Here is a 12,355-nt window from a genome sequence, read left to right as displayed (position 1 = left end):
AAATTGCTCATCGGGGTGACAGGAGACAGCAGATATGAAAAATGGCAAACAGAGCGTGATCAACACATTTGGAAATATCTATCAAAGGTCCGAGCAGCGTAGCAGCAAAGAGGGTGGATCAAATATTATTTAGGTATGGGAGTGGTCTAGTGATAGAAATGCAAAAAAAAAAAAAAAAAAAAAAAAGGAAGACATATTTTTATGTTACAAGTCATTTTTAAAATTATGACTGAATTATTTAAGTTTCTTGATTAAGACAAATTATTTTTGGATTCCTTGGTTTAGGATTTAGGTAAAAAATTATACTTTGATTGGTCCAAAATACATAGATCTGAAATTTTAATGATGAATTCTGCAAAGAAAAAGAAAATCTACAAACTACAGATCTTTTCATTCATGCTGATTCAAGTTGGCTATGCCAGGCCATGGACTTTTTGACAGAAATATGTGCTTTACCTAGCCAATTTTAACTAAAAAAAAAAACAGTCGTAAGTTTTTCAAAATAAACTCTAAGAAGAAAAATATGTGCAGTCAATGTAACCAAAATTAATTAAAAGGTGGCAACAGAAATGTAACTGTACAATGCTCTAAGAAATGACCAATAATTTCCCTCTGTGAGTTTACCAATGCAGCAGCAGTAATTCAGAAGAAATGTAGAGTGCAGTTTCCTCTCAGTCACTTTTTTTTTTTTAACCGCTGAACGACACTAAGACATTGGGGGGATCCACACGAAACCCGTCAGCCCTCACACTGTAACAGCTTGTTATCAGACTCCACTGTCACTATGACATCTTCGTCACACTGCTGAATACCAAATAGGTCGACATGAAATCAAGCGCTGGAGAGATAGAAGATGATCATAAGATATTCGGGTGACTCTGTTTCAGACACCCAGATAAGACAGCAGGCTGAAAAAACAAATTATAGCAACACTTGGAATAAGAATGTAAATTGATATCTTGGAATGCAGAAGTAAAAATGTTTTTACAATTAATATAAGTGAACGTAAAGATAATAATTTCATCTGCTGATGGGCAAGTGCCTACAATAAGTCAGGTGAAAGTAGATGTTGACATTTTAGTTCCAGGTCTGTTAATATCTTCCTCTCATTGCCGACTTTAAGTCAGAAATATTAAATATTTAAAATGGGATATCTTACCTGCTAATCTCCTCAAAATTATATTTTTGGCTACTAATCTTTAGTTTTTCCTCTTCAATTTAAAATGCTTTGTATTTTTTTTATTTGTGAACTCTGGACTCAATTTAAAGAAAAAAAAAAGTATTGTCTTCAATTAACAATTCGTTTTCACAATGCTTCTAGAAATGTAAAGATCACTGTGGGGGATGTGAAGTTTATTAATTCTGCCGTATGAATAAAGTTGACTTGCAGTGCTTACAACGGGGTGCCAAGTCACATAAAAGTCCCATGCTGCCACCAACTAGATCTGGTTACAGCTCGACATGATTGTTCTCGTTAATCAGCAGGATTTGAACCAAAATCAAAACTATTCAATTTAATGTACCAAAATGATGTTGGAACTTTAAAGTTTAAAATTGTTGCTTTAAATCACTAATTTTGTCGCCATTAGAGTTGTTTATGTTGTGTAGAAAAAAGTTGTAATTTCAGTTGTGAAATGAGTTTTACCATCAAGCTAACTTTGCATTAATGAAATTATTGTCCAAACTACCCCACAAGTGGGGGCGTTTCTATTTCGCCTTCATTTTAGGGACATTAAGCATAGTTTTGGCTGTCATTCACATCCTGAGTGCATGGTGGGTCAGTGCCTCAACTCATTTGTGTTGGTGCATTTTCAGAGTGGGAAACAAAAGGCAAGAATTGTTGTGGTTTTTCTGGTGGGAAGTCATACGATCCCTGCCCTGATGGTCAAGAGCAGAGCACTGGGGGGGGGGGGCAGAGAGATGGCATGCGATACATACAGGGTGACTGGAGCAGAGCTCCGGCACCAGGCAACTTACCAAGTGCTGTGTATAATCTGAAAACACTCGGCCAAGACACATGCAGGGCTAAGACCAGGCACCCTACCAAGACCGGGGCCTGTGGGGACATCCTGGTGAGAGCTAAGCCTCCAACGGGCCTGGAGCTGCGCCAGGAGCCACACACACGAACACGAACGCACGTTAAAGCTTATACAGGCTCTCATCACACCCACACAAGCCCAGACCCACTGCGCATGCAAACAACACTAAACAGAAGGAGAATGAATGGAGCAAAAGACAAAGAGCATGAGGGTTGAGGAAATTCAAGGTTTGCAGGCTGAATTGAAGGTTTGCAGCGCCAGATTTGTTTTGTTTAGACGCGCATTAGCGCGTCAACGTCTCATTCAGTCGGCCTCCCCGACTACTATGGTGACTTTCTGTGTATGAAATTAGCCTAATCAAGTTAAACTCACATTTTGTAGACGTGTCTGGTGCACACTTGTTAATTAAGCAGTCGCGGTGTCTGAATGCAGACACCCCATGTTGCTGAGTGACTCTAAAATGCAGATTGTCATGATTCTTTTTTTTCTTTCTCCTCTTTCTCTTCCTCTTGTTCCGCAGATTATGTTTATTTTGAGAACTCATCCAGCAACCCACTTCTGATCAGGAGGATAGAGGAGCTGAACAAGGTGAGTGGGTGTCGGAGGTTCAATGTAGCAGTAATCCCACCACTGTGTATCGGTTGTTAAGGCTCCTGCCTCACCATATCCTCTAACATTATATCTTTCCTTCAGCTCCTTTAGTAAAACCTGTAGAATAGTATATATATATATTTTTGTTAACCGGTTCAGCTAAAAGTATAGGAACAGCACATTACATCCCCACTAAACTAAACTTACAGACAGGAAAATGCAGCAGCCAATACAATAATTTTGTTCTGGCTACTCTGGTTTGGGGGTTCTTGCACTTTGCTCTTGACACACATATTGGGCACAGCTTAGTATTTTTGTAACTCGATGCGCCAGAAGCTGGTTGCTAATATATCATTGCTAGGTTTTTTTTTGTGTCCGTTTTGAGTAAGAGCACTATTGGTTGGGCGACTTTTGTTTTTACCACTGGCTCACGTCTGTCGCCAGCCGATACGATCCAGCAGGATTCCCCAATCATCTCCTATATTTATAGTTATTTTCAGTATTAAATTTTATTCAATCTGGTATTAAAACGTCTTAGATTGGACTTGCTGAAACCTGCAGATACCCTTTTTATTATGGTGATAGATTTAGAGGTCTTGATGCTGTATTTAATTCTTAGATTTTGATATTCATTTTAAGTTATTAGGAAAAGTACTACATTTATATTTCAGAGGTAAAATCCATTCCTTGTTGCAAAGTTATTACAAAAAGACATGAAAGATTGTTAGCCTAAAGATATGAACAAATGACTGTTGAGGGCATTTAAAACAACTTTACAGTTTTGTGGCTTGTCATAAACAGCAGCTATAAATAATCACCAGCCAGATCTAAAATTTATTCATTGTTAAAAATTTCAAAAATTGCAACCTGGGATTTAAAATCCTACCATAGTCCATGGGAGTGTTAAATTTTTCCATCTGTTTTGCATTGAAAGCAGTCAAACTGTTTTATTATAATAAAGGCACTACTAAAAAGGGGCAGATGAGCTGTCAAGTCAAGCCTGCGAGTGTTTTTGCTTTTTCTCCTTTTGTCAGAAACCCGGTGCCAATCTCCTGATCGGTGCCTCTGCTCCAAAATGTGGAGGTTGTTTTAATGTGACTGACACAGATCCCATCAACGGCCTTCTTCTTTTCTGACTGTCACTGTCAGTCTCCTCATGCTACGGATTCAGATTGAGGTTTAAGAAATGTAGATGTGTACATGGAAAACCGCTCGGCAAAAACACTGAACTAACCCGGAGGAATCCATTCTCTCCTTGCATAAACGTAAAGATGGCTTGAGTAAGTTTTGGGGTAAAATCCTTAAAAATGGCAACTGAAACTTTCAGAGTATTGTTGAAAATGAACTCGTTTTGGTGACAAAGCATGTGTGAAAGAATTGAGATAGCCATCACAGAAAAGGTTTAGTTTCTAGTGGTTTAAAATCAGGTCATATTTACATTCACAGATCTTGAAATCACTTCATCACCTAATAGTTATGGCTAACATCCTGCCTAAACCTTTTGATGTTGTCAAATTCCTGCTATTTGCTTTAAAAAAAAAAGTTAATTTGCATCTACCTTGAATACTCATCTTTATTTAGACAGACAGATTTCTTTATAAAATGTCTTCATCTTAGTCTAAATGTAATTAATGAGGACTTTCTGCTTGGATAACATTTAATGTCTGTTTTTGCTTTTGTAAATTTTGTTGTACATTTCTACTTCCTGATGTCTGTGATGCAGACTGAGGTTTAGTTTTTTGCTATTTTTTTTACTGCTGCACATGAACCAATTATCAAGTTTCATCATCTTTTACTACATTGAGTTTCACGCGGAGGATCTTGTAAGTTGGATTGAAATTATTTAACTAACAAAGAAAAGGTGCAGCCCTCCTTGCTGGCAGAATAAAAGCTTATAGTGATTTTTTTTTTTTTTTTCGGTTCTCAATTTAACATAATTCAGCTCAACTCCTCTAAGCGTGAAACCATCTTTTAGTCTTTTTGTTTTCGATAAAGGATTCAACGTCTCATTAAGTTTGTAAGGAAAATAGCTACATTGACAACAGGTCTTGCACTGATTTAATAAAATATATATATAAATATTTTTTTAATTTAGTCTGTAGTGCATTCGCACGTGTGTTGGTTCTCTTTGTGCGGCACCACTTGTTGCCTTGGTAACGTCGATTGTCTGTGCTTTGCAGACAGCCAATGGGAATGTGGAGGCCAAAGTGGTGTGTTTTTACCGGCGCAGGGACATCTCCAGCACACTCATCGCTCTGGCAGACAAACATGCAAGTAAGTGACTGACCAAACCCAAACCAGCAAGCATCGAGCATCAAAGACTTCCAACCCCGGCATAAAAATGCCTTCCTCTGCTACAAACCTTTTCTGCCATTTTCTCACTGCGGAGGTGAAAAGCCCGAACATTAAATAGAGCAAGCTTGAAATGAAAAGAGCTTTTATTGCACTGATCCAGACTGCAGACTTGTTTGAGGAGAAAATTGTTTCTTCTTTTGTTTTGCAGTGTGACCTCTGCGTGTGTGTGCGTGCGTGCGTGTGTGTGTGGAAGTGTTCAATGTGCGGCTCTTCACTTGCGGAGCGTTGTTCTCCAAAGCAAGTCCAGTCGTACTCAGAGTATTGCTACCCCAGGTTGCCTCTCAGTGTTATCTGTGATTGGATATTTCTCCAAGTGAATACTGTTCAGTTGTGTGGCAAATCCAACAGGAGCACGTACAAAAGAAAGATTTGTGGCTGCAGGTGACAGAAGGGTGTTGCTGAAAAGCAGCTGCTATTCCAGACTGTTGCGTCGTCGCCAAAGAAGTCAGCTGAATTGAAAGCATAAATAAGCAGAAAGTTTGAGTTGTGCAGAGACATCTTCATTTACTGCGTTGTGCAACGCAAGGCGGTTTAGGCTACCAATAACAAACTGCTAATGCTGGCTAGCTAGGCAGAGAGCCACGTACCGCAGGAGGAGCACAAAGCTGCTGCCAGGAGACACAAAAGAACCCCAGAAATGTTACAGCTTTGGTCCCCTACAGACTTTTTTCTGCATCTCTGTTGTGATATAGGTTTTAAATGTCAACCATAATGGTCTTAATGATCTTAAAAGGCTTGAATAGATGAAACTCTGTTACATAAAACACTATTTTAACTCCACACATTGTCGTAATCTCTTGATGTACATTGAATATTTTGATTAGTTTGGTTAGATAGCCAAAAGGTGCTGAATGATATTCAGATTCAAAAGTATTTAATTTCGCTTTGGGAATAATAAAGTCCTTCTTTCAGTGAATACTTGATCATTCAAGTATTCATTTAATCATTCAAGTGAATGAATGATCACTCATTCAAAATTCAAGATTTTGCAGCTAGCAAAAGCTCAGCTTGTCTTAATATGAATGCTGTGCATGGCTGATATGTGGTTAGTTTATTTATTTGATTAACCGATAAATAATTGTATGGCAAAAATTGCTCAAAGAATTATATTCATGCCACTTTAGGAGTTCTGGTTAGGACATAATTACAGGTTTTTTTTTTCATCTTAAATCTATATTTTTTGTACAGCTTTGGCTTTGTTAAAGCTCTGTTATATATATATATATATATATATATATATATATATATATATATATATATATATATATATATTTTTTTTTTTTTTTTACTGTGTACTCAACGATCAACAGATTACTAAATTAGTTGACAATTATTGAAGTAATAGATTCATCACAATTGATCTGCATTGTTTCAGACGTAAAGCTTCTCAAAGCAAGTTTTGGTTTTGAACATTAAAAATAGCATTGATGAATTGTTTCTAATTTGATTTAACACACACATATTCCCTGTTTTAGAAAAATGTATATAATAAAAGTAAATGTAATTGCCACTAACTACCAGCTACTTATCTCATTAATCAATGCATTAGTCAGTTTTCCTTACATTACTGTTTCGTTCTTTTATTAAAAACATGTTACAATTTAATATGACATGCATTTGTTGCAATCTTATCCAGTAATTTGCATGTTAAGGACCAGATGCTTTCAAAAGAAAAATAAATAAATTGTCTTCATTAGCTGTGAAACCTTCTAGATTGGCATTAATCTGGAAGAGAAAAAAAAATCTCCAAAATTTGATGATAGATTTTCTGTCATCCACACGCTCTGGAGGATTGCAAGTCGACTTGTAGACTCCGGCTGGGTGTGGCAGGCTGTGTTGGCTCGAAGGGTGTGAAAGCTCTTGCGTGAGCCTCTATAAAGAGACCGACCGGCCTTTTTGGAAGCGTGTTTATATAAATACAAGCCTTAACCACAGCGTCCACAGAGGAGACATGGGGGCACTTCTGTTGCAAAATCAGACTTTATTTTTCTTTTCTTGTGGGAATACCCAGTGTCGGCTTGTGATGCAGTCCAGTCAGTGGTACTTTATTGAGTTTTTTTTTGTATGTAATTAATGCCTAGAAGAAGTGTAGATTAGACATTTTAATTTTCTTATAAGAAGCACGTGGAAATACTCTGCAGGATCTTGGTAGATAGGACCAGATTTGGATTGCCTTGACAATTTCAACATTTCTAATTAGAAAAACAAACGGCGAGAATTGGACTCTACCACATGGGTGTGGTTAACATCCCATTTGCATTTCTGTAGCTGCGATCTCATCCTCTGGGTGCATGACTGCAGATACATGCATGTGCATGCATAATAGACTGGAGCTGCTGCCTTTAGGTGCCACTGGAGGGCTTGAATCTACTTCAATTTAACATTTCCAACGGCTCTGCGGAGAACAGCTCTTCGTGGCCTGTGTATATATAAATCTGGGTGTCTGCTGTGAGTCATTGATCAAATATTTTTCTTGCAGAGGTTCGCAGTGCTCCTTGTGTGCAAGGCCTTTAACTCGAGCTTTAGTCCCTCCCTGCGAGTAAAGCAGGGCTCCAAAGTGGATGGTCTCTCTGGAGAACTTGGCATTTTGGCTCTAAAGCTCCTCCTTTCAAACACATGAATTTGCCATGACTCAACCTTTAGTTTCTTTTTTTTGTTTGTTTGTTTTTAAAGATGGTGCCTTCTTACTATAAACTGAGGTCTCAATGCTATTTGTAAAGTGATTCACAAAAGCGATGGCACTTAGGGAAGCTAGCAAGGTTTATCCAACCCAGTTTTGCTTATGTTTTTATTTAAAATGTGCTTCATTACTGAAGACTGAAGAGGTTTTACGGCTGCCTCACTTGCAGCTCTGGTAATTAGGTGTTTTCTGCTCCCACAACTGAACATAATGGAAGATGACTGTTTCTAATTCTCTGATTTTTGGCTCTGAAGCTCCTCCTTTCAAACGCTTGAATTTGCCATGACTCAACCTTATGTTTCTTTCTTTCTTTATTTTTTTCAACATATTTTAAACCAAGTCCACAAACTCTTAATAGGTGCAATGGCAAAGCAAATGCAAACAATATAAAGAGCCATCCTGTTTTCCAGCTGTGCTGGTTTTGTTCTGCTGTGGATTGGGGAAAAAAAATCACAATGCACGAGGAAAAGGTTGAACATTAAAAAGGTTTTCTGGAAGTCATCTTTCACCTAGCGAACGGAGAACTGTGCAGATATCTGGTAAGTCTTTCACTTCTTTTTGACCTACAGTGGCTTTTTTTCATGACTCTTTTTTTACTAGCTTGTATTTTTGTTTTTTTGTCATGAATTTGAACTTTTGACTCAGTGACATGTTTAGTCTGAGATGTAGTATGTTTGTATTTCTCAATTTCCTGTATCCGTTCAGCAATTGTGTTTTCAGTTAGCATGACCTGAAAACTTAGATAGGTAAATGAAAATGTCACATTTTTTAATTATCAGACTGTTCACTCGTTCCTAAAATCAACAGATTACTATTGCTAAACTTTTCTTTCTCTGTTGTTTTTATTATTAGTAGTAGTATTGAGTACCAGTAACAATGAAGAATTGCAAGTCTTCATTGTGCATCTGCAATACTCTGCATAGGAAGTTTATTTAGGTAATAAAGGTCCATTGCGCTCTCCTCACATCAATATCTCACCCTCAGGCCCGCTCTCTTCTCTTCCTCATCTTCCTCTTCCATCTCTCAGGCCAGTAAGGCGACCCATTCATCAATAATTGATAATTGACTGGGACAGGTGAGATGGAGAGGCAATTTGTAGAGAGTGTGGTGCGGGTACATTGCAAAGTTGGGTTGCCACTCAAGGACTCGCACTGAGGCACCAGCTGGAAGGTCCAAACAACCGATGGACTACTTGATAATATTTGCTTGTGTGTAGGTGTGTGTGTGTCTGAAGTCAGTGAAAAGTGTTGAAGTTCTTACTTGGTGAAGAAGACTCTGGCAGTTTGTTTCACTATCAGAGTTTACAAAGGAAGTCAGAGGAAGTCCCAAAAATGCAAGACATGTTTAAATAGGAGACTGTATTTTCTATCTGTTCAACCAGGCTGCTACAACCAAAAGAGTTAGACATTAACAGATAACGGGAAGCTGATCGTGTTACAGCAAAGTTGTTCTGTTTTATACTTCTCAATTTTTATGCAAAATAGCTTTGGAAATGCTGGCACTGTTTTTGGAAAACTCTCAGGTAGCATTAGGATTTGTAACTCTACAGGGAATACATGCTTAATACTGATTACAGTTATCACACTATAATAGTTTTAAAAGTTTCACCAGTGATCTCTTTCTTTTATTTGAAGTAATTATGAAATCCTGTTCTGCAGAGCTGTGTGACACTTACTGTTTTCTTATACACCGTAGTATCAAAGGCTTCATTAGAGTCCTAAGAAGCAAACAACTTACAAATTGAATCCAATATTAAATCAAAATGCATATAATGGTTTTGTTTTCACTGATAACTCTTTCACAAGAGAATTGCACTGATTGTTTCCACTTCATAACTTGAGGTTGTTTCTTAGAAATCATAATTTTATTCTGTGAAGACATTTTCCAGTTCACTCTCAAAGATAATATCCTCGAAACAAAATCTCTGTCCAATTTTTTTACAAGCACAAAAAATTGGAAACTGGCTACATAAAGTAATTGGTGCATCTTGTGGCATTTTTTGTTGATTTTAAAAATGCCTCATCTTTCCAAGGGCTGCAGCTGGTTAAGTGGTTGCCTCATTCTGTGCGCTGCCAGATCTAAGGTTTGCATTCATGGGGAATGATTGTTGCATGTTGTGCGTCTTCTCTCATCTTTGTTTGAAATGGGTCCGATGTGTTCAGAAGAGAAGACGTCTCGCAGAGTAGAATCTTAACTTTACTTAATTACAGGATTTTCCTCAGGTTGTTTGATTCAACTTGGCTGTCTGAAATGAATGCGGCTCAGTTTATATTCCCTGTGCTTTAGCTGCCTGGAGATGAATGGAGAATTAAAAGAGCAATTGCCTCTGTCTCAGTTTCAAATTTGCCCCTATATATCTGTATCGTCCTCCTATTATTTATACCAGTATCCACTGCATTGTATTACATAGTACCTTAAAGAGGGTGTGTATAGCTAGGTTAGATTTCACTTTTATTTTTCTTAAATGGTTATCTTATTAATTTAGCTACATTTCATAATTGCTGCTAAAGATATGGATAACCCCTTTGTTTCATTTGTGATCAATTGCAATATGTGTTAACTGATATAGTACAGTAGAAATGCTCAGTTTTAGAGCCAAACAGAAGAAAGAGAGTTCAGTTATTTTGGCCTTTTTTAATATGTGTCTTTAAAAAAAAACGCCAGCCTGATGATAGATGGAAGGAGGGAAACTGTAGCTCTAATTGTTGTTCCAATGGATTCTGGGAATTGTAGTTCTTGCCCTTTTCTGTTCTGAATAGGTCAGATTGTTTTCAGAACATTTGAAAAAAGAGGTACATTTATAAGACAGTCCAGACATGGCTTCCAGTCCATGAGCTGTCTTTATGGTACCAAACTGTATGGGTGATTGGTCTTACATTTTTCCCATAACACATTGACTCCAATATGTTAGAAAGTAATACAGATACAGATGTTAATGCTCATATATTTACTACACAACTCGGTCAGAAGCAAACGCCAGATTTGTGTTATCTCATGATTTTGATGACCTGTCCAGGTTTCGTTTTTACATTGAGGGGGGGGGGATATAGAAATATAAGCCTGAAAAGCTGGAATATGAAAATCGAAAATTTGTTGGAGCTTTAACTGAACACTTCCTGTAATTAGGCTTGGGTGTTTCCTGTGCGCTTTATGATTCAGCACCACAAGGAAGCAGAAGAAGAAGGAGCCCGGCCCATGCAGAGTGTATCCATCTGAGCGAGCTGAGCTGCTCTTCCTGGGCATTGATGGTGTATCTGCTGGGCGCTGAGTGCTGGGCAGAGAGAGTGAAAAAGTACTTATTGATTTTGGCCACACATCTCTTCTCCTGAAAATCCCTTGATTGCTTTTGTTCTGCTTCCAGCCTCCCTCTCTTCGTCTCTCTCTCTCTCTTAGCCTCGCTTCCTCTAATGAAACTCCAAATGAATTGGAGCACGTACTGACTGCTCTGGTGCTCTTCGTTTCACTTCTCTTCTTTCTTAGGCCTTCCCCCTCTCCCATATAATGGCAGTCTCGTTGTCTTCATTTCTCACTGTTTTCATGCCCCTTTTGTCTTTGATACTTTTGTTGCCAGTCCTTACCATGATTTTTTTTTTTTTTGGATTCATTATTCAGTTAATATCTCTCCTGGGGGCTACCTATTTCCAGGGGTTATTGGCCTAGAGGTTGCCAGTCCATCACAGAAACACACAAACTAATACCTAAGGGCGTGAGGCACCAATTAATTCAATAGGAAGCCAGAGTAGCTGGAGTGAACCCACATATACACTGGGAAAATAAGCAAACCCCATGCACAAAGCCCCCACACAAGGATTCAAACCCGGGAAATATTCAAACTTGCAAGTTCTCATAAATAAATAGTTTTTTGCAACGCAGGAAGACAATAGATCCGGGCACTCTGACTGTTAAGTGTTCATCAGAGAGACGGTCTGGGGGAAGAAACTGTCCCAAAGGCAGCTGGGTTTTGCAGGCGACGCTGAAGATTTAAGTCCAAATGGTTTGTGTCCAGGATGTGTGGGATCTGCAGAGATGTTGGCTTATCCTTCTCCTGACCATAGACTTGTACACATCTTGTTTTGTGGATGAGCTAAACCACACAGTGATGGACGAACACAGGACAGACCGAATGATTGTTGTGTAGAAAATGGCCAGAAGGCTCGAAGGATTGTACTTCTTGAGTTTCTACAGCAAAGTCCAGCCAGGAAGAGGAGGGGGGTGGGGATTTTGGGGTTTGTGTGTGAGAGATGAGGATGTGCTTTCTCAACATTAAACACTAAATTCTTCTTTTAATGACTACTGCAGTTTCCAGCTTGGTTGGTTTGGGGTCCAAAATTGTAAAATTTGTTACATTTTCAACTGGTGCAGGTCGGTTTTACATTGTGCTGTGTCAAACAAAAAAAACATTTCGAAAAACCTGTTTTCCCGTTCGCTTGTGGTGGCGCTGTAGCAAGAACCACTGGAGGAAACGGCACAAGAACCTGAAAAGAAAACATGAGCGCAACATCCTCCGTCGTAGAATATGAACAAAAATGGAGCAGCGCCAGATTTTAGTGGTTGCAAGATTTCTCTTTTGTCTCCAGTAAAAAAAACAAATGAGCCATTTTTTTCCCATTAGACTAGAACATTTTTTAGGTTTACCCAGAATGCACTACTGTAGTTCATTTTCTGCATTTGGAGCTGTCCGCTTCCATCC

General features: G+C 38.4%; 1 protein-coding gene across 2 annotated transcripts in view; it reads left to right on the top strand.

The window, feature by feature from the left end:
- The window catches only part of mta1 (metastasis associated 1), a 39,509-nt gene that overhangs the window by 11,700 nt on the left and 15,454 nt on the right, over positions 1 to 12,355 (top strand). For both annotated transcript variants that reach the window (XM_055038481.1, XM_055038479.1), the window contains exons 2-3: positions 2,560 to 2,627; positions 4,811 to 4,904. In XM_055038481.1, the coding sequence (XP_054894456.1) occupies positions 2,560 to 2,627; positions 4,811 to 4,904 (162 nt within the window). The remainder of the gene's footprint in view (positions 1 to 2,559; positions 2,628 to 4,810; positions 4,905 to 12,355) is intronic.

Source organism: Poeciliopsis prolifica, unplaced genomic scaffold, assembly GCF_027474105.1.
Source record: "Poeciliopsis prolifica strain line A6 unplaced genomic scaffold, Auburn_PproV2 SCAFFOLD013, whole genome shotgun sequence".
NCBI lineage: Eukaryota > Metazoa > Chordata > Actinopteri > Cyprinodontiformes > Poeciliidae > Poeciliopsis > Poeciliopsis prolifica.
The sequence above is the reverse complement of the archived record's forward strand: the minus strand, read 5'-3'. Positions and strand labels throughout refer to the sequence as shown.